Genomic DNA, 21,507 nt, shown 5'->3' with positions numbered 1-21,507 from the left:
ATGTTCATACATTGTTTCATAAAGTTATGAATTTGAATTATATTTTCATCTTGCATGTTGTTAGTGAGAATAAATCCTATTATTTGGAGGATTTTAAAATAAGGTTTTTAGGAAAATGCTTTGAAATGTAGTATTTTATTGTATTTAGTTGGTGTAGCTCTTTATTAAGATCATTTGAATTCTAGAGTTGCCAAAGGGAGGGAGATGTTATGAATATGGTTTGAACTCACTCTCCACATCTTTGCTGCTCATGAGTATTTCACGAGAGTATGCCTCAGTGCTAATTACATTTTTTTTGCCACTGAGAGGACTGTCACCAATAATGCGAGGGTGACAGCATTTTGTAAATGACTCTCCACACATAGGTCAGAATTATTTTAGAGAAACAGTAGTGCCTAAAAGGTAATGTTATAGAGTTTTTCTTGTACATACAGGAGAAAATAATTCAGTTGTGCTGCTATTATTTTAAAAAGTGTTTAAAACAAACATACACAATAAATGGCATTGTATAAAATAACAAATTTTATTTCTATAAAATATTTTACACTAGCTGTACACATGCACACACCCACGCAGAACTTAACCACACACAGAGTAATTTCCTTTTAATAAATCTACCACATACTATTATATTACAATTTACAATATAGTTTTTGAAGACACAATGGGGGAAGCTTTGTCATTCATTTATAAACCTTCCATAAATTACAAAAGAAAGGCAGTCTGAAAAGTATGTATAAAGAGTAAAAACAATTTACAAGTGGACAAGAATTACAAAATAGTAACCATCAAATACATCTGCCAACAACTTTGTAAATCTGTTTTTTGTTCAAGTGCCAATGGTGAAGATTGGTATGGAATAATTTAGAAGAGACTTAAATTTAGGATGTTTTTGGTGTGGCTTATGCATTATGTGGATTGCTTTACGTGTGTGCTGTTCATTGTTGACTGTGTATGGCATTTTGACAAATAATGAGAGTAACGTAAATCCATATGCCACAAAATGTAACACTGAAAGCAATGAATATTACCAGGTTTCTGGCAGGTTGGAGAAGTGTGGTACTTTACCAAAGCTATCTCCTCTCCTCTCTTTTGAATGATTTGAATAGGTAAACATTTCCTGTGTGTTGCCTGGCTTGCTTTAAAAGCTGAAAAGCCAGGATCTGAAATTGCGCAGCCTGCACAGCTTGGTTTCCAACCACTGTGTCTGTGAGGATGAGAGCACTGAACGCATGACACATACCAAGTGTACACCGTAGTTTTTATTAGACAGTACAAATCATTGTGCATTTATAAGGCAGAACATCAAGGCGATTAAACTAGGAATTTCAAGACCAGAGTTAAAGTGAGAGTTATGCATTATGAGGCAAGCATTTGGAAAAGGGAGGGAGGTTGAAATCATTCCTTTAAGGGCAGATGACAAATGCACAAAGACTGGAATCCCAGGTAGGGAGTGAGCTACAAAGAGCTACTGGCTCCCTGCATGTTCACCAGACAGCCCAGCTCCCGCCAGAGCCCGGGCACTAATAAGAGCGGTGGGCGGAGGCGGGTGGGAGCACCAGCAGCTCTTTGTCCTGGCGCTGGGCTTAAAGTGGATGGTAGTGCAAAGAGCATTTCTCTACTGGTGTCAGGGGAGAAGATTGTTTTTTTAGGAAGTACTTGAGTCATGAAAGCCCTAGTTTGGAATTAAAGAAAATTACATAGATTTGGAAGTTGTCCGGAAGCACATGAATCATTTCACTGCGCCCAGCTTTTTCAGCAGTTTCTTGCCTTTGGAAAGCAGCCCCTTTTTCTTTTTCGAGGACATTTCCCTGCCTCTCCCAGGACTACCAGTACCCATAGATGACGTAGGTGACCCCGAATGGAGATGTACTGTGGGGGATGGCGCTCTCCTTGCTGTACCTGAACCCTCAGGAGGAACCTAGTAGGTACATTGTTACAGTTTATTGAGTGCGCGAGCGCCAACAACATCCATCCGCTCACTCGGTAACATCAGAAACACCACACTGCCCCGTTTCCCACCAGGAAAGGTAAGGGTGGATCATTTCTTCTTTCAAGGGTTAAAGTATGCCATGAGAGGCTCACACCTCTCCCAGGGCATATCTCTTACAGGGGTCTAGCCATCAATGTTGGGTTTTCAGTTTCTTTGTCTCCGGGGAGGGGGTGGCCATTGCTTTGGCAAAACAAAGCTAGGTAATAATTTACTTTGTAAACTAAGACCAAGAGCAGGAAAAAAAAAAGAGTTATTTTGAATTAGGTTGAGAGTAGTATTGGCCAAGTACCCATCTTAAACACAAAAGTAACCTTAAACACAAAAGTTCTTAAAGTTTTGTTGTATATGAAAACTACTTGGGTATATAAAACCCTGACATTGTTGAGTGCATTCCTGGATTAGTTAGTATACTGTAGAAACACTGGAGATGGCACACCGGTTGAAAGAAAAAAAAACTAAAATGAACCTTAATTACAATCAAAGAAAGCTTAAAGGCCCTTATTGTATGCTTTTGTTATTTCCAAGATATTAAAGATGTCTTTTTGTCAATATAGAGCACATGGTAGGACTTTGTACACGCCAGTGCTTAATGCTGCTTTGCAAGAGCAGAACGATATGGGAGGCATGACAACTGGCCTCACCCACGTTTCTGGTCCTGGGCATGCCTGAATTCCTCTTACTCCCTTACCTCACCAGAGCAAACCTCTCTCTAATATGAGTGTTCATTATTCAACAGGCAAATGATATGAGCCAAGGGGCTTCAAGCTTACTTGGATTTAAAATCAAGGTCTAATTCTAATGGAAAACACCTAGTAAAGCATCCCAAAGTACACCTGAAGATACCATCTATTCCATCTAATGCAATCGTTTGAGCTGCATGTTTCATTAAACTTAGTATTGCATTGGTATACCAACAGAGCAGTCTTCCACCAAACGCTTTTGTGTTCAGGACACTCACTTGTGCTTTGAGGAGAAGCACCAGCTCTCCTGTAAGGTAGAGGGGTGGTCACTTAAGAAAAAGCCATCTGCTGCTCAAGCCAGCATGGGAAGTGTTCAGTGCCAACTCTAGATCACCTCTTGTTCACTACTCAGCTCGATCTCGAGTTGCATTTATTTTAAAGTAAAATTTCCATAGTAAACATTTATTAGGTTGTGCTTTTTCCAAGAGTGGCTAACAATGCAATATGCAGCTTTAATTATGAGTAGACATTGGAACACTCTGTGTAAACAAACAATTAGCCTGTTAAGAAATATGTTCCCAATGTTGGCCTTTCAAATATTCTTAATGTAAATCATAGGAAATAATTATTAAAGATGATTTATTTCACTGCAAATTCAGTTGCTTTACAACTGAGACCAAGTAATACTTTAGGTCCAATGGGTTTTTGAGACATATTTCTTTTTTTTTTTTTTTTAACCCCACAGTGAAGCCTTAAGTCTACCGCTTTGGTCCAGTTAAGGTAGCTTAAGCTGGTATCTTTATAGGTATCTTCAGTTGCTCACTTACGTGAAGGCTACATTGCCTGATTAAGGTGTGAAATGAACACTCTTCTTCTGTTTCCAAGCAGATGAGCAAAGAAATAAAAATATATATATATAAAAATATAATATATAAAAACTCGCAGTGATGAAATAAAAATAAAAATGAGACACTAAACATGAATGTCATCTAATAGTTATATATGGTTGAGAAGTTCTCTGACCTTTGTTCAGAGGATCTGTTAAAGTTCTAACAGGGCAAACGATCCATTACTGCCACCGAATCTATGGACTAGCCATCCCCTCCTCACTCTTGATCAGACTGAAATGTGCACTTAGGATGTAGGATGGGAAGTTCCTTTGTGAGTAAAGCAGGCTGATGAAAGGGTCGTTTTTGTGGAACAAATAAACGTGGTTAGAATTTGGGGGCACAATCCCCATGGGAGGGCAGAGAGAAAACTCAGGGTCTATGCTTTTTGGCCTAAGATATAAAAGAGCAACGCACAGGCTGTATTAGACCATCTACGGCAGAGCGGGAGGGGGTCAAACATGCTGAGAGCTTGTGCTTACCCTTTTCGTCTTGGAGCGCGTTGGCATGTCCTGCGAGTAGTGGGATGGCGCGTCGGAAAGGTAGACTTCTACATCATCAGGCACTTCTTCTAGGAAGTTGGAAGGTACAAGCCCTTTCTGCCCGTTAAGCTCCCCCTAGAAACACAGAGATGAGAAAGAAGAATGACTGACTCTTGTTCCCAGAAACCCATTTCTTGCTTTCGCTAAAGAGATATAGCTCAGAGTAGTGAGTTTATCATGTTTCAAAAGTGGTAGAGCTCGGGACGCCAGTGTTTCCTAACTCCCCTGGTCACAAGAATGACCTTGGCCATGTGCTTGAAGTGCAGGGTCACGCCCATCTCCCCCCTTCCCCCTCCCCACCCCAAGTCTCAATTTGGTCTGTGGTGGAGCCGAAGAGTCTGTTCCAGCCAAGAGGCCTGGGTGAGTCTTAGGATCAGCGATGCTTAGAAACACTCCTCGAGAGCATCTCACTTCCTAGTTCTCAGCTCTGGCTGACCTCTGAGTCCCTAGGGAACTTGTAAAAATACTATTGCTCAGGTACATTGAGAGAGGGGAGCTGGGGGCTGGGGGTGTGGGGGCAGAGGCAGGACTGAAGGGACAGCCAGTTCCCCCTTGTATGGTTCATCCTATGCTTTACTACAGTCTCACTATAAGGATCCACACAATAGAGGAAGATGAAACTGTCGATACCTCCTTAGAGGTGATTGCTTCAGTTGATACCTTTCTACTCAGTAACATGCCTATGCATGTGTGGGGAGAGAGTTAATTAGCCAAGATGGCGGGTTCAGGCTCTCTCGCTCCACATAGTGTAAATAGTGACGATGTAATAGCTGAGATCATCTGTAGCACTGCGCACGGGCGTCATGAGGTACTCGCTTGGTCAGGGGCTATTTTGTGCAGTACGCCTGTATGAGCACCACCTAAAGAAAGCAGGCGTGTTACTGGTGCATCACGGCTGTGTCAGCCGTGGGAGCAGAGAGTACAGCGTGTCTACTGCTGCGGCTACTGCTTCAGCTAGGAGAGAATACTGCTGTGGCTGCTGCGTCAGCCCGCAGAGGGGTTGTGTGGTCTCAGGTTATGCTGTGGCTGCTGCGTCAGCCCGCAGAGGGGTTGTGTTGTCTCAGGTTAGGCTGTGGCTGCTGCGTCAGCCAGCAGAGAGCATAAACGTGTCTGCAGTTCCGACGGCTCCTCAGGTCTTCTTCCAGCTTTACTACTCACACCTTGTCTACCATGGGTTCATCGAACAGTGCAGACTGTGAACAGCGAGACAACGGGCACTGTCAGCAGCATCAGCAATACAGCATGTAAGGCCTAGACCAGCTGCGCACCGGACGTATCAAGAGGTTCACGGCCCACATGGCAGTCCCCACCCAGGGCCAACTGCCCCACTGAACCCAAAACCAAGTTCAAAACTGGCCCCAGCTGGTGCATGGGGATGACCCAGAAAGATGTTATGGGGAGGGAGGTGGGAGGGGGGTTCATGTTTGGGAAAGCATGTAAGAATTAAAGATTTTAAAATTTAAAGAAATAAAAAACTAAAAACAACAACAACAACAACAAAAAACTGGCCCCAGATAACATGGGAGTCTGTTTCTTTGTTCAATAAGTCTAGGAAATGACAATTTGAAAGTGACAGCTCACAACATCAAAATTAAAAATATGCATCCAAGGACATGACCAACAGAGTGTAAAGCAAACCTACACGATGGGAGAAAATACTTGCAAGTCATTATCTAATAAGAGTTATAAAGGATATATAAAGAAATTCTACAGCTTTACAGAATAATTCACCCAGTTAAAAAGTGGGCAAAGAACCTGAATAGATATTTCTCACAAAAAGACGTACAAAGGGTTAACAAGCACATAAAAGATGCTCAGCATCACTATTTGTTAGGGAAACAAAAATCAAAACCACATTAGGATGGCAATACTGGTGTAGATACAGAGAAATCGGAACACTTGCATGCTGTTGGTAGGACTGTAAAACGGTACAGCCACTATGGAAAAACAGTATGCTGGTTCCTCAAAAAATTAAAATTACTGTATGATCCAACAATTCCACTTCTGGGTATTTACTTGAATTAAAAGCAGAGTCTTGAAGAGATTCTGGTATGCCTGTATTCACAGCACTCTTCACAATAGCCAGAAGATGGAGTCGCCCTAACTGTGCGCTGATGGATGAATGGATAAACAATGTGTGGCTCAATGCAGTATTATTGAGCCTTAAGGAAGGAAAATCTGAGCTGTGCTACCACGGTGATGAACCTCGAGGACATCACGCTAGGAGAATCGTCAAAAGAAGACTTGCACTGAATGATTCCACTTCCATGAGGTTCCTGGAGTAGTCAGAGTCATAGACACAGGAGAACGGTGGGTGCTGGGGACAGTGGAGACTTGGTATTTAAAGGGGACAGTGTTAACTTTGCAAGATGAAAAGAGTTCTAGAGGTGGATGGTTGTGATGGTTGTGCAACAATATGAGTGTACTTAACACCAGTGAACTATACACTAATTGTGATTAAATTGTGTTTTATATGGTTTATGACAATTAAAATGAGTTTTTTAAAAAGAGGCAGGTCCAGGTACTGCCCATGTTTTCCTATGCAGTAATCCCTCCTGAGCCCCAAATCCACCTGCCCAGTTCAGCTGTCACCTGCCTTCTGCTTTGACCTTGAAGATTCCAGTCTTCAGGTCTGTTCACCTGTGACAGCTTCAACCCTTCTTCCTCAGGCTCTCCTGTTAGCTTATTTTTCTCTGTTGGTGTTATTCTAGGACACCTTTATCTTTTATTGTGCCTGTGTCCCTGGTGATTTCTTCCACATCAAAGGTTGCAGACAACGTCAATACACAGACACTGGAATCTCTATACAGTCCAGACCTCCCAGCATCAGAAAATGACTTTCTTTGGGCAAGCACCAGATGGAGTAGTTGGCTCATGATTGAGGACTACGTCCTGTGGAAACACAGCTTTACACACAAACCCCCATCAGTACGGTGCTCACAGCACAGCAGGCACCTGTGTGGCCAGAGATCGATACCCTCCTGCCTGTTCAGGCTTCCAGGCTGAACCCTGCCCTGGGCTCACTGAATGGAGTGTGGGGTACTGTCTCTACAGTGCTCCCTCTCTTTTCTCCTGAGCCTCCCTCATACAGCTCTGTTAAATCATGTGTCAGGAGTGCATGTGACACCAACGTCAGATGTGATCACTAGAACATTCCAGGGGCGTGAGTGCTCCTCCATCTTGGAGAGGCTCTGTAGCCTCAAGCTCAGTATTTCATGTTTCCCTCTCAACAGTGTCCTTATTCCTGTTTTACCCAGGGCACCCATCAGCTAAGGCAGAACCTTGAGATCTTCTTGGAAGATGTCCCAACTAACCATCTGAGCCCTCGGTGTCTGTCTGCCTCAGTTACCATTTCAGTTCAGGCCCTTGTTCCTCACCTGGGTCATTCCATAGCTTGTACCCTGGACTCTTGGTGACACGTCACCAAGCCCCCTGGGGCTCCCACTTCCCTTCAACAGTCCATTTGCAGAACCCTTGACTATAACTTTCTCTAAGAGAAACCTAACATTTCTCCCTCTTGGATACCCTTCACACTCAGATCTCCCTCTTCGAGCCTCATTTCTATGTTTGAGGCCAAATACAAACCGTCTCAAGACCTTACATTCAAACAGAATTGGATTCTGTCAGGCTAAATGGCAGTAAACATTACAACTGCCCCATTTTCTTCATGCACAGTCAGCACGAAGCCCAGTCATGCTTGCATAGTTCTCCTTCTTTGCTGGCTTTAATGCTTTTAGACTGCTACTGTGCAGCCGATTTCCTTCTGGCCTATCACAGTGCATGACTTAAGAGTCTGGGTGTAGAAACACTGCACCATGCAAGCAGCTGGTTAACACGGGCTAAGTAAGGGTGCAAGCATAATAGGGTGCTGGAAGTCTCAAGTGATTGACTTCACTGTGGATGCTATGGATTCTGGAGGGGAACGCCCAGGTGGACAACAGAGGTCCCTCCATCTACTCTCTGTTCACTATGGGATATGTGGAACTGAGGAGAGACTGGGAAGAGATCACAGGAGTATATTTTAGAAAAAGTTAGCTCTTATGAGAGCTTTCAAGATTGCATGCAATGTCAGACAACACAAGTTTGGTGAAGCTTGAGATTTTTGGTATCAAGTTAGATATCCCCAGTTCTCATTTATTAAATAAGAAGTAACTGAAAATAAGTGGACTGAGCAGTCTACTCAGCAAATCAGACCAACAAAATAACACTAAAGCCATTTGGTGGAGATATAAATAAAAAGTGTACATTTCATATCAATTTAGATCTGATTCCTACTATCACGCAAAATTTAGGTAGGCTAGCCAAGAAAACAAAGAGATAAAACATAACATAGCAATGGAAACATGCAACTCATAGTAGAAAAATATTTTTAAATAGCCAGATAATACTATGTCCAGTTTTGTCTAGATGTTTGAATATCTAAATGAAAGGTCTGGCCTTCTAAATATACATAGAGTCTAAAAAAATTGACTCAATAAGAATGTAATCATTTAAGCAAATGAAAACTTTTGTACAACCGCATCCTAAAAAAGACAATGAACCTAAAAGATCTTTTAGACATAATCTTCACATAGTTATAAGACCTAACTGTGTCATTTTAGCTGTCCAGATCATGAAAAATACTAGAAGCTTACCAGTTCATTCACAATTCTAGCATAATCCTGATACCAAAAGCCATATAAGAGATATTCCAAAAACTATATTCCAATATAATTTCTGGAACATAATTATAATTCTGAATAAAATGTTAGCAAATCAAATACAGCTCTTTAAAAATAATTGTAAAAAATAGTGGTATACCATGGTGAATTATTTACTGAGAAAAAAATAAGCTTACCAAGAGAAAACAGGATACTTAACACTATAAAGACCATCTCTCTATTGATAGTCTAGCCTAACACATAACAGTGTAAAGATTAGTGATATTCCTACTAAAATACATAATGTCAAGGATCCCCTATCCTCGATATTCATAACTGTTCTCAATGATGCAGTAAGACAGGAAGAAGAGATGACTGATAAATATTGAAAAAAGGCAAAATGTCTTGACTCAGGGAACCCAAGAGAACCAACTGATGACAATGGATATAAATGCATCCAGAAGAAAGATTTGTAGGGGAATATAAACATGCACACAGGGAAATAGGCACAGAGAGCACACACACACATACACATAAAATGCGCACATACACAGACATGCAAATACATGCACACGCCCACATACATACACACACATTCATACGTGTTTGCATGTATGCATATATGCACACATACATGTGTGTTGCATATATACACGCAAAACAGATACAGACATACATATGTATACACACATTTCTAAGATGTTTTCTAAATAACCAGTAAAATATATACCAGAAAAATCATAATAACAAGACTATAAGAATGAACTGTAAAAGATATATAAGGATGTGTAAGAATAAATTCATGAACAGATGAAAGGAAAAACTTAGAAAAAGTCAGACACACCTATGTTGGAGTTGAAAGACGATGTCATGTTATCTAAAAACTCCCCAGTTTCCTCTAAAAACTAAATGCGCCTCTAAATAAAGTACTATGGCTTTGTTGTGGGGTAGGATCCTAGTGAAGAGATCCCTCCCAAATATGAAAATGAATTATAAAAACACAATAATTGAGAGAATCAAGTAGCATGAGATATGGATACAGTCTAGGTCCTGTGTACCTGGGAGTGTCCTACACATTCTGTGTACTAGGAGTGTGGTACACAGAAGAAGGGTGGGGTTTTTAAACAGTAGGAGAGGATGGATTATTTAATAAGTGTCATGGGGACATTAGTTTCTCTAGTTAGAAATAAAGTTAGACACTTGAGATTTACATGTAAAATGAAGCTATCAAAATGAAGAGCCAAGATAAAATGATTATTTCTATCACCTGGAAGGACTTTTAAGCATGCCTCCCAAGGGCTGAAAAACAAAAATTAACATGAAAATTTTAAACTTCTGCTTCATAAAAGAAAAGACAAGAAAACCACACACAAAAAAGGAAAATTTAAAAAGCAGATGATTACCTAGAAAAAGAAATATTTGCAACATAGGGACAAAGTATTGAAACAGGCTTGGACCTGGAACCTGGGACCTTTTGCTGCAGTGTTTGCACCTGGTGAAACATTTCCTCCAGCATCAAAACACAAAGAAGCTAGAAGGAACTAAAACTAACTGCATGCAAGGGGTCAGTTAGGGCAAAGTATGGACACCAAGGTACAAAGAGAGCAAAAAACCCAACTGCCGCTTCTGAAGAGCCCAGAGTAAAAGCAGAGGTTTGAGAGCAAAAGCAGGGTACCTCTCATGCCCCCTGCACATACCACCACCTAAGGGGTGGGCAAACCACCTAAGCTACCCTTCTGGTCTGACCCATGGACACACCTCTACTCTCAACCCATGTAAGGAACACGCTCGTCCCCCTCATCTGAGAGCAAGCAAGCAAACCTGTCGTTTGTTCCGGCTCCCCGCTGTGCACCAGGGGCCCCAGTAAAGCCTTACCTGAATTTTTTGTCTGACCTCTGATCAATTTCTATTGGTTGGGGAAGGCCAAGAACCCTGGTTGGTAACAGCATGAACAGTCTCACTAAAAACGATTCTCTTAAAAATCAGAAACTGCAGCAGAGAAGCTTTGAAATACCACGTGTGCCTAATGTTGTAAAATCCATTTGACCCCAAGAGAAATCTGCCTTGTCAGGACTTGAGAGTTTCTTGAAAGAGGAGGAAAGTGGGATGCAAGATGATGACCCCACTCCTAAGGCAAGGGACAGCAGTAGGTGTCTGGCTGGGGAGGCGCTACTAAGATGACCACCCAACATGCCTGCCTTCTCTTCTTCAGGGATATCAGGAGATCCACTCCGCTGGCCCAAGGCAGAGCCTGGACTCCCCCATCCCTATCCCAGAGGCGGGGTCCACAGGGCTGTAAGAGGGAGGAGCTTGAGATTCTGTTGGTTTGAATTAATTTTGCTTCTTTGTATTTCTTCCTCTCACCTTTTGAAAATGTATTACCTATGCACTAAATGGGGCTTCCAAGATGGCACTAGTGGTAAAGAACCCACCTGCCAATGCAGGAGACATAAGGGACTCGGGTTCCATCCTTGGATTGAGGAAGATCCCCTGGAGGAGGAAATGGCAATTCACCCAGTATTCTCGCCTGGAGAATCCCATGGACAGAGGAGCCTGGCAGGCTATAGTCCATAGGGCTGCAAAGAGTTGGACACGACTGAAGTGACTTAGCACGCACGCAGGCACTAAGTAATCCAGAAAATCACACTGCTTGGTAAATGTTTGGATGAAAGAAATAGTTAATGTGAGCATGTGACTACCCTTTGTCAACAGCTCGTATGCATTGAAAATGTCCCTTTTAAAGAGAAGTAACAGTGAAGATCACAGAACTGCCTTCCCATATTTTATGTGCTCAGCGAGGAGGACAAGCACATTAGCCATCCTTTCAGCAAGCCAGGTAAAGTTCACACACAATTTTAGGGGAAAGAATAGACAAGCAAAAATATTTATATATTTGATGCTTCAAAAACTTACATAATAAAATCCATCTTCATCAATTTCGCCAAAAACAGTAATAATATCTCCTGTGCAAAATGTAAGTTCAGCCTGTAGAGACAGAGTATAAAGTTAATAGTGTTTTCCTAGATATAGAAGTTGCCTTAAAAAAAATCTTCATGATTTCTAGTATGATTTCTCTTTTCTTTCTTATTGTTTTGGTATGAACCTACCCTTTTAGTCAGATAAGGAGGAAGGGCACATATCAGATGAATGAATGCCGGTGTTCCCAGTCTCTTAGAGAGTGAGGACAATTCAAAATGAGGCCAAGTCTCCAAAAGAAGGGCTGCCATGCTCCAATTCTCAGCCAGAATTAAGATCATCCCCAGGTTCTGCTGGTGGTGTGTCTTTACAGCTAAACAGTTAACTTAAAAACCACAGAGCCTTCAGATGTGCCCTGCAGTATAGGGACCATTGCACAAATGTCCTTTCACTGAATATATATAAAAACATTGTATTTAAATGTCATTTAGTAAATGTCTACTACATGTCATGCTCCAGGTTAGAGGTGGGAGCATTGACTCCAGCAGAGGATACCAGAAAAAAATTGCATTTTTATCTTTAGACATGAAAACAGGGGACTAAAGTTCATTTCTAAGAGCCATTAGGCATCATATATACATTAAGCCAGGCTTCGCAGGTGGCTCTAGTGGTAAAGAACCTGCCTGCCAATACAGGAGACACAGGAAACATGAGTTCAGTCTCTGGGTCTGGAAGATCTCCTGCAGGAGGGCATGGCAACCCACTTCAGTATACTTGCCTGGAGAATCCCATGGACAGAGGAGCCTGGTGGGCTACAGTTGATAGCGTTGCAAAGAGTCACACACGACTGAAGCAACTTAGCATGCATGCACACATTCATCAAGCCAATACAGAAATTTGAATCCACCCAAGCTCTGAATCTGAACCACAAACTGGTCACCCATCGGGTACAACAGAAATACCAAGGACCAGGGATTTGTATACATCTTGTCTAGAGCCTGACTTTATTTTGGGGGGCTCCAAAATCACTGCAGATGGTGACTGCAGCCATGAAATTAAAACACGCTTACTCCTTGGAAGGAAAGTTATGACCAACCTAGATAGCATATTGAAAAGTAGAGACATTACTTTGCCAACAAAGGTCCGTCTAGTCAAGGCTATGGTTTTTCCAGTGGTCATGTATGGATGTGAGAGTTGGACTGTGAAGAAAGTTGAGCACCGAAGAATTGATGCTTTTGAACTGTGGTGTTGGAGAAGACTCTTGAGAGTCCCTTGGACTGCAAGGAAATCCAACCAGGGTGTTCTTTGGAAGGAATGATGCTAAAGCTGAAACTCCAGTACTTTGGCCACCTCATGCAAAGAGTTGACTCATTGGAAAAGACTGATGCTGGGAGGGATTGGGGGCAGGAGGAAAGGGGACAACAGAGGATAAGCATCACCTCTGGCTGGATGGCATCACCGACTCAATGGACATGAGGTTAAATGAACTCCGGGAGTTAGTGATGGAAAGGGAGGCCTGGCGTGCTGCAATTCATGGGGTTGCAAAGAGTTGGACATGACTGAGTGACTGAATGGAACTGAACTGTCTAGAGCCGGACATCCTGGAATGTGAAGTCAAATGGGCCTTAGGAAGCATCACTACGAACAAAACTAGTGGAGGTGATGGAATTCCAATTGAGCTATTTCAAATCCTGAAAGATGATGCTGTGAAAGTGCTGCACTCAATATGCCAGCAAATTTGAAAAACTCAGCAGTGGCCACAGGACTGGAAAAAGTCAGTTTTCATTCCAATCCCAAAGAAAGGCAATGCCAAAGAATGCTCAAACTACCACACAATTGCACTCATCTCACACGCTAGTAAAGTGATGCTCATAATTCTCCAAGCCAGGCTTCAGCAATACGTGAACCATGAACTTCCAGATGTTCAAGCTGGTTTTAGAAAAGGCAGAGGAACCAGAGATCAAATTGCCAACATCCGCTGGATCATCGAAAAAACGAGAGTTCCAGAAAAATTTATATTTCTGCTTTATTGACTATGCCAAAACCTTTGACTGTGTGGATCACAATAAACTGTGGAAAATTCTGAAAGAGATGGGAATACCAGATCACCTGACCTGCCTCTTGAGAAACCTGAATGCAGGTCAGGAAGCAACAGTTAGAACTGGACATGGAACAACAGACTGGTTCCAAATAGGAAAAGGAGTACGTCAAGGCTGTATATTGTCACCCTGCTTATTTAATTTATATACAGAGTATATCATGAAAAATGCTGGGCTGGAGGAAGCACAAGCTGGAATCAAGATTGCCGGGAGAAATATCAATAACCTCAGATACGCAGATGACACCACCCTTATGGCAGAAAGTGAAGAAGAACTAAAGAGCGTCTTGGTGAAAGTGAAAGAGGAGAGTGAAAAAGTTGGTTTAAAGCTCAACATTCAGAAAACTAAGATCATGGCATCCAGTCCCATCACTTCATGTCAAATAGATGGGGAAACAGTGGAAACAGTGGCTGGCTTCATTTTTCTGGGCTCCAAAATCACTGCAGATGGTGATTGTAGCCATGAAAAAGATGCTTACTCCTTGGAAGAAAAGTTATGACCAACCTAGACAGCATATTCAAAAGCAGAGACATTACTTTGCCAACAAAGTTCTGTCTAGTTAAGGCTATCGTTTTTCCAATAGTCATGTATGAATGTGAGAGTTGGACTATAAAGAAAGCTGAGTGCCAAAGAATTGATGCTTTTGAATTGTGGTGTTGGAGAAGACTCTTGAGAGTCCCTTGGACTGCAAGGATATGCAACCAGTTAATCCTAAAGGAAATCAGTCCTGAATATGTTCATTGGAAGGACTGATGCTGAAGGTGAAACTCCAATACTTTGGCCACCTGATGCAAAGAACTGACTCACTGGAAAAGACCCTGATGCTGGGAAAGATTGAAGGCAGGAGGAGAAGGGGACAACAGAGGATGAGATGGTTGGATGGCATCACTGACTCTAAGAACATGAGTTTGAGTAAGCTCTGGGAGTTGTGGTGTTGGAGAAGACTCTTGAGAGTCCCTTGGACTGCAAGGAGATCCAACTAGTCCATCCTAAAGAAGATCAGTCCTGGGTGTTCATTGGAAGGACTGATGTTGAAGCTGAAACTCCAACACTTTGGCCACCTGATGCGAAGAGCTGACTCATTTGAAAAGACCCTGATGCTGGGAAAGATTGGGGGCAGGAGGAGAAGGGGACGACAGAGGATGAGATGGTTGAATGGCATCACCGACTCAATAAATGGGTTTGGGTGGACTCCGGGAGTTGGTGATGGACAGGGAGGCCTGGCATGCTGCAGTTCATGGGGTCACAGAGTCAGACACAACTGAGTGACTGAACTGAACTGAACTGAACTGTCTAAAAAAACCGCTCCAAAGAGTGGAAATCTAATCCTTCTGAAGGCAAACGCTTGTCAGTTTTCACAGTGGTCCTAGGATACCAAGCCTATGTGCACAGAGAACATCCAGCTTTTCTGCTCGATTTTCCTTGAGTGTGTGTGTGTGTGGTGGGTGGGTGGGGGGCGGTCATTGGCCACATGTCAGAGGTTTTGCTTTCTCTCTCCAGGATGACCCATCACCGCAGGTATGGGTCACAGGGTGCTGGCCCAGGGAAACCCTATGACAGTGGCTGCCAGCGCCCTGAGTGTCACCAGGCTCGCAACCTCTCTCCTGCCCTCCTGGCTCTCTCACTCCTGGTTGAGTAGCCCCTCCCATGTAGGTTCCAGGGAAAGGAGGGAGTGGGTGTTGTGGGCAGAGGTACCTCGACATCGATGTTGGGCGAGCTCTCCCTCGGGTCATAGTCGTACAGGGCCACCATCCTTCGTGTCGACACCGAGTGCTGTCTGCCGCTTCTTCTGTTTCTCTCTGTTCACATCACAAGAACACCATCATGAAGTGGTTTCAAAGCCAGTGGCATTCCCTCTCCCTTGACTCGGTTGGAGGAGCCAGGTCACATGCAGCCAGTGTGGCTGAGATGACTGCTGGGCTCTAGTGCTGGCCAAGCCGGGGAAGCCCCCAGGCTCCCTACACTCACACTGAAGTCCAGTCTAGCCCTACTCCTTTCTCTCTGTGTACAGGAACAGGGGAGACTTAGAGCAGGGAATTCACTCCAATAGTCAATCTAAAGGGCTTGGAGTGGCACGAGGTGCGTGTGAGGGGGGCAGGGGCAAGTTGTGACCCAGCTCAGAGGAACCCCATAAACACCAGGTCAAAAACTCTGCCCATGTGGCTGCTATGAAGATGATTCTCACTCAGATTATTCTCGCTCAGACCAGAGGCACAGCCACCAGTCTGTCATCAGGAGAAGCAAGAGTTTCTAGAAAGGGGTACCCTCTCTACCCATCTCAGAGGTTCCTTCCCCTCTGTTTCCTCTAGTGCCCTCACTGTACTTTTAACAGCTGTCCCTGAAATGATGCCACTTGAGGAGGAGGCTCTGGGGGAGGTCCCCTCCTGCTGCCTGGCTGTGATCTGCCCTAGGTGGAGCCCTGGGCTCTATATCAGCATAAGAGGGGAGGAAAGAGGAAAACCCCACACAGAGCATCTGCAAAAACTCCGAAAACAGCCATTTGTAAGAAGGGCCAATGAAGAACCATGGGATCTGGCCCAAATCGTCAAACTCCCTGGCAAACCTCCGTTGTTGGGTTCCTAAATGATGTTTCTCCTGGAGAAAGTTGGCATTGAGGCCTTTCTCCCAAACACAGCCATCTTTTGCCTAAGATTGATTTTTGGAATTCAATGCACAGAAATGAAAACTCCTAAAGACAAGTGTTTTGAAAGCATCTAAAGTGAATTAAGCACCTTTACAGGGGTCTGCGGCAGGCATAGGGCTCGTCATGCGCATGTGCAAAATTCAACCCTCAGCTCCTGGTCAAGAATCACTGCTTTTATTTGAAATAAGCAAGCACACCTTTGCAGGACCTGCATGTATGTTTCCTGGATCAAATAACAGTGGTAACCAGGGGTTAATTACAGTGTTGCTAAACTGCTAATTTCACAGGGGAACCCTATGTCAGTGGCATTAAGGCTACACATGTACTGTATTGAGGTGTAATTTACATACAATATGACTCAGTCTAGTGTTCATTCACTTTAGTGAGTTTTGCTAAACTCTATGGTCACATAACCCCCACAACCATCAAGATATTGAACAGTTATGTCACCGTCCCCCAAATTCCTTCTTGCCCATTTGTCACCTCCAACCTAGGTAACCACTGATCTGTTTTCTATCCCAATAGTTCTGCCTGTTTTAGAATATTGTTTAAATGGCATCTCACGGATGTAGCTTTTGGGGACTGGCTTCTTTCCTTTGGACAGTGCATCTGAGATTCAGTCACGTTATTGCATGGGTCAATAATTTGTTCTGCTCTTATTGGTGAGTAGTATCCCATTGTATTGATGTACCATAGTTCCTTTATCCATTTACCAGCCAGGAAACATGAGTTCTTTCTGGTTATTGGTAATTTTTAAAATTTATTTTTGGTTCTGCTGGGACTTTGTTGCTGTGTGCAGGCTTTCTCTAGTTGAGGCGGGTGGGGGCTGCTCTTTGCAGTGCAAGGGCTTCTCCTTGGGGTGGCTTTTCTTGTTTTGGAGCATGGGCTCTCGGGTGCATGGGCTCAGTAGTTCAGGTGCACAGGCTTAGTTGCCCTGTGACACGTGGGATCTTAGTTCCTGGACCAGAGATCAAATCCATGTCCCCTGCACTGGCAGGCAGATTCTTAACCACTGGATCACTGGGGAAGTCTCACTCAGAAATATTTAATTTTGATGACATCTGACACAATTTTTCCCCATCTATTTCCCATGAAGTGAAAGGTAAATAGATGGGGAAACAGTGGAAACAGTGTCAGACTTTATTTTTGGGGCTCCAAAATCACTGCAGATGGTGACTGCAGCCATGAAATTAAAAGATGCTTACTCCTTGGAAGAAAAGTTATGACCAACCTAGATAGCATATTCAAAAGCAGAGACATTACTTTGCCGACTAAGGTCCGTCTAGTCAAGGCTATGGTTTTTCCTGTGGTCATGTATGGATGTGAGAGTTGGACTGTGAAGAAAGCTGAGCGCCGAAGAATTGATGCTTTTGAACTGTGGTGTTGGAGAAGACTCTTGAGAGTCCCTTGGACTGCAAGGAGATCCAACCAGTCCATTCTGAAGGAGATCAACCCTGGGATTTCTTTGGAGGGAATGATGCTGAAGCTGAAACTCCAGTACTCTGGCCACCTCATGCGAAGAGTTGACTCACTGGAAAAGACTCTGATGCTGGGAGGGATTGAGGACAGGAGGAGAAGGGGACGACAGGATGAGATGCCTGGATATCATCACTGACTCGATGGACGTGAGTCTGAGTCAACTCCGGGAGTTGGTGATGGACAGGGAAGCCTGGCATGCTGCACTTCATGGGGTTGCAAAGAGTTGGACACGACTGAGCGACTGAACTGAACTGAACACAATTTTTAAAATATATAGAAACAATTGTTGCCTGATCATTACACAGTTTTTCTCCTTTGTTTTCTTCTATAAGTTTTATAGTCTTCATTTTTATATTAAAGACAGTGTCCATCTTGAGTTAAGTTTTTCACTACAGTGAGAATATGGCTTGAGATTCACTTTTTGCCTGTGGGACTACCTTTTCTCAATTGAATTGCATTTTTACCTCTGTCAAAAATCAGTTGATCGTGGATATGTTGATCAGTTTGGGGGGGTCCGTTCTATCCAGTTCCTCTATGTGACTATCCTTTCTCCAATACCACATGGTCTTAATCAGTTTGCCTTATAGTGAGTCTTAAAATCAAGTTACATGAGTTTTTCACATTTTTCTTTTAAAAACTGTTTCAGTGATTTTTAGTTTCTCTGACTTTCATATGCATGAAAGATTTAGCTTATTGATTCTATATAATGCTTTGCATGGACCTTGACTACTGTTCTGATGACTGTATAGGTTGGTTTGGGGATATCTGACATCTTAATATCTTAGCAATATTAAATCTATGAACATTCCATCTCTATTTACTCAGGGATTCTTTGATTTATTTCATCAGTGTTTTAACATTTTCAACATACGGATACTGCATGTATTTTGTTAGACTTAACCATATTTCATATCTTCGTTGTGTTATTGTACACAGTATTACTTTTTCAATTTAAATCTCAAATTTTTCATTGCTAACCTATGGAAATGCAATTGCTTTTGTATCCATTGACCTTACTAGTCTCACTTGTAGTCTAGGAACTGTATAGATTCTCTGAGATTTCCAAAGTAGGTTTCCATGTGATCTTTCCATTCTGTGTACCATTGCTCCCTGGCTCTCCTTGTACTGCACATTCTAGCATGCAGCTGGAAAGGAGAGATGAGCGTGGACACTGTAGCCTTACTCCTAGTCTCAGGATGAAAGCTTCCAGTCTTTCACCATGAGAAATATTGCCTCAACATAAAAGGGCAAGCGGGTATCTCAGCTTGGTTCCCTCAACTAGTCTAGGGACTACTGAATAAGAAGACATTTAATCCAAGTGATCATGTAAATCAAGTTTCTTTTTTTTAGCAGACTGTTCCTAGACTCTCTGGGTCTGTGGTGCACGAGCCCATTCCCTCTTTGAAGAGGCACTGTCGACTTCAGGAAAGGGGGCAGCGATGCAAGGGAATGCATGGTGTGAAGGCTCAGAGAGCTGTGGTCTCAGGGGTTTAATCTGGGCAGTTTATTCATATGAAACCTCGACTATTAGACATGGATCTTGACTTGAGACAATGAACTCATTAATACCAAAAAAGCTGAGATATTTGATTTTGTGTTTGTCCATAAAATCATGCATATTACTTGAGCCACTGAACTTTGTCTGGAGTGCAATTTAGAAGTGAATCCAGCGGAGGCAGTGGGGTGGACTGGGAGCTTGGGATTAGCAGATGCAAACAATTACATATGGGCTTCCCTGGTGGCTCGGTGGTAAGGGATCCACCTGCCAATCCGGGAGACACAGGTTTGATCCCTGGGTTAAGAAGATGCCCTGGAGGAAGAAATGGCAACCCACTCCAGGATTCTTGCCTGGAAAGACCCATGGACAGAGGAGAGCCTGGCGGGCTACAATCCATGGGGTCGCAAAACAGTCAGACATGACTGAGCACGCACGCAATGCACGGCAAACTATTACATATAGGACAGGTAAATAGCAAGGTCCTACTGTATAGCACAGGGAACTATATTCAACATCCTGCAATAAACATAATGGAAGAGAATATAAAAAAGAATGTATATATGTGTATAATTGATCCACTTTGCTATGCAGAAGAGATTGGCACAACATTGTACATCAACTATAAGCCAATAAAAATAAATTTAGAAAAAGGTTAAACAATAAAAAGAAGTGAATGTAATGTTTTGAAGTATTAAAACTTTAAATATGAATGCCATGAGTCTTTCTGTCTACAGTTACTTAGAAAAAGTAGAGGCCTTTTGAATGAGTAGATTTTCCTTGCACATGGAAAAATTAAAGATCATAAATGTAATGTTGCTGAAAACAGTTTTACTGTTTGCTCAGTGGCTCTAGATAAACAGAAGAATTTAGTATCCAAATTAAAGAGTAAAAATCTTTTATGTCTTTGGATAAGCAGAATTCACCTGAAGAATGGAAAGCATATGACTACCCAATCATCCTTTGAAATTTATCATAGTCAACGTGCAAAGTAGTACCAGTGTCCTGGTGGTCCAGTGGCTAAGACTGTGCTCCCAAAGCATGGGGCCCAGGCTCAGTCCCTGGAGGGCAAAGTAGATCCCACAGGCTGCAACTAAAGATCCTGCATGCTACAATGAAGACATGGAGCAGCCAAGTAAATAAATATTAAAACAAACAAAACCCAAAGTATATTACCAGTATCAGTCCATTCATGCTGAGATAACAAAGTGCCATAGACTGGGGGCTGAGACAACAAACATTCATTTCTCATAGTCCTGGGGTGGGGAAGTCCAAGATCAAGGTGCTGGCTGACTTGGTGTCTGGTGAAGATCTGCTTCCTTCCTTCCTGGTTCACAGATGACTTCCTGCTCCTTGTGTCCTCACGTGATGGAAGGGGGAAGGGGCTCTCTGGGGTCTCCATAAGGGCGCTAACCCCATCCATAAGGGCTCCACCCTCATGACCAGATCACTCCCAAAGGCCCCACCTCCGAATAAACCATCACACTGCAGACTAAAGTTTCACCAAATGAATTTTAGGGGGATACAAGTATTTCATCCACAACAACCCAAAATGTTTACTTTCGAAACGTGACAGACTCTTAGTAAGCAAGGCCATACTTCATCGTTCATGAGAAGATCAACTGTGTGTTTGTAAATATTTAGATGCCTGTATGTCTGTATCTCGGGACGATTAAAACCTTGGTTTACAGAATGGGTTTTGCCCAAGAAAATCTGATGGTTAACACTCAGATTTTGGGGACTTCCCTGGTGGTCCAGTGTTTAGGACTCTGCATGGGGCACAGGTTCAGTCCCTGGTCTGGGAACTAACATCCCACATGCCTGGTGTGGCCAAAAAATAAAATGGCTAAGTGACAAGGATTTACTGTATAGCACAGTGAACTATATGAAATATCTTAAAAAAAAAAAAAAACCCAAAGCATTCATTCCTCTGATCAGCACTGCCTCCTGCCGAGTTGGTGGGTTGTTGTTTTTTTTTTTTTTTGGTAGTTTAAAAAATATATATATATTTAATTTTTGGCTTGATCATCGCAGTGATCTGGGGCTACTCTCTAGTTGCAGGACTCAGGTATCTCATTGCGATGGCTTCTCTTGTTGTGAAGCACAGGCTCTAGGGGCATGGGCTTCAGTAG

At 42.8% G+C, this 21,507-nt stretch overlaps 1 protein-coding gene across 5 annotated transcripts in view; it reads right to left on the bottom strand.

The window, feature by feature from the left end:
* Nucleotides 1–499: 499 nt before the first annotated feature.
* The window catches only part of RIMBP2 (RIMS binding protein 2), a 125,403-nt gene continuing 104,395 nt past the window's right edge, over nucleotides 500–21,507 (bottom strand). For 3 of the 5 annotated variants that reach the window (XM_069557608.1, XM_069557610.1, XM_069557609.1), the window contains 4 exons: nucleotides 15,453–15,556; nucleotides 11,656–11,727; nucleotides 4,043–4,177; nucleotides 500–1,921 (listed from right to left, as the gene is read on the bottom strand). In XM_069557608.1, coding sequence (XP_069413709.1) covers nucleotides 1,733–1,921; nucleotides 4,043–4,177; nucleotides 11,656–11,727; nucleotides 15,453–15,556 — 500 coding nt within the window. In that variant the 3' untranslated portion in view covers nucleotides 500–1,732. Of the gene's footprint in view, nucleotides 1,922–3,388; nucleotides 3,548–4,042; nucleotides 4,178–11,655; nucleotides 11,728–15,452; nucleotides 15,557–21,507 lie in introns of those variants that run through there. The other 2 variants (XM_069557607.1, XM_069557606.1) reach the window with 1 other exon arrangement.

This window comes from Ovis canadensis, chromosome 17, assembly GCF_042477335.2.
Source record: "Ovis canadensis isolate MfBH-ARS-UI-01 breed Bighorn chromosome 17, ARS-UI_OviCan_v2, whole genome shotgun sequence".
NCBI classification, from domain to species: domain Eukaryota; kingdom Metazoa; phylum Chordata; class Mammalia; order Artiodactyla; family Bovidae; genus Ovis; species Ovis canadensis.
Note: the sequence above shows the minus strand (reverse complement) of the source record. Positions and strands in the feature narration are given on the sequence as shown.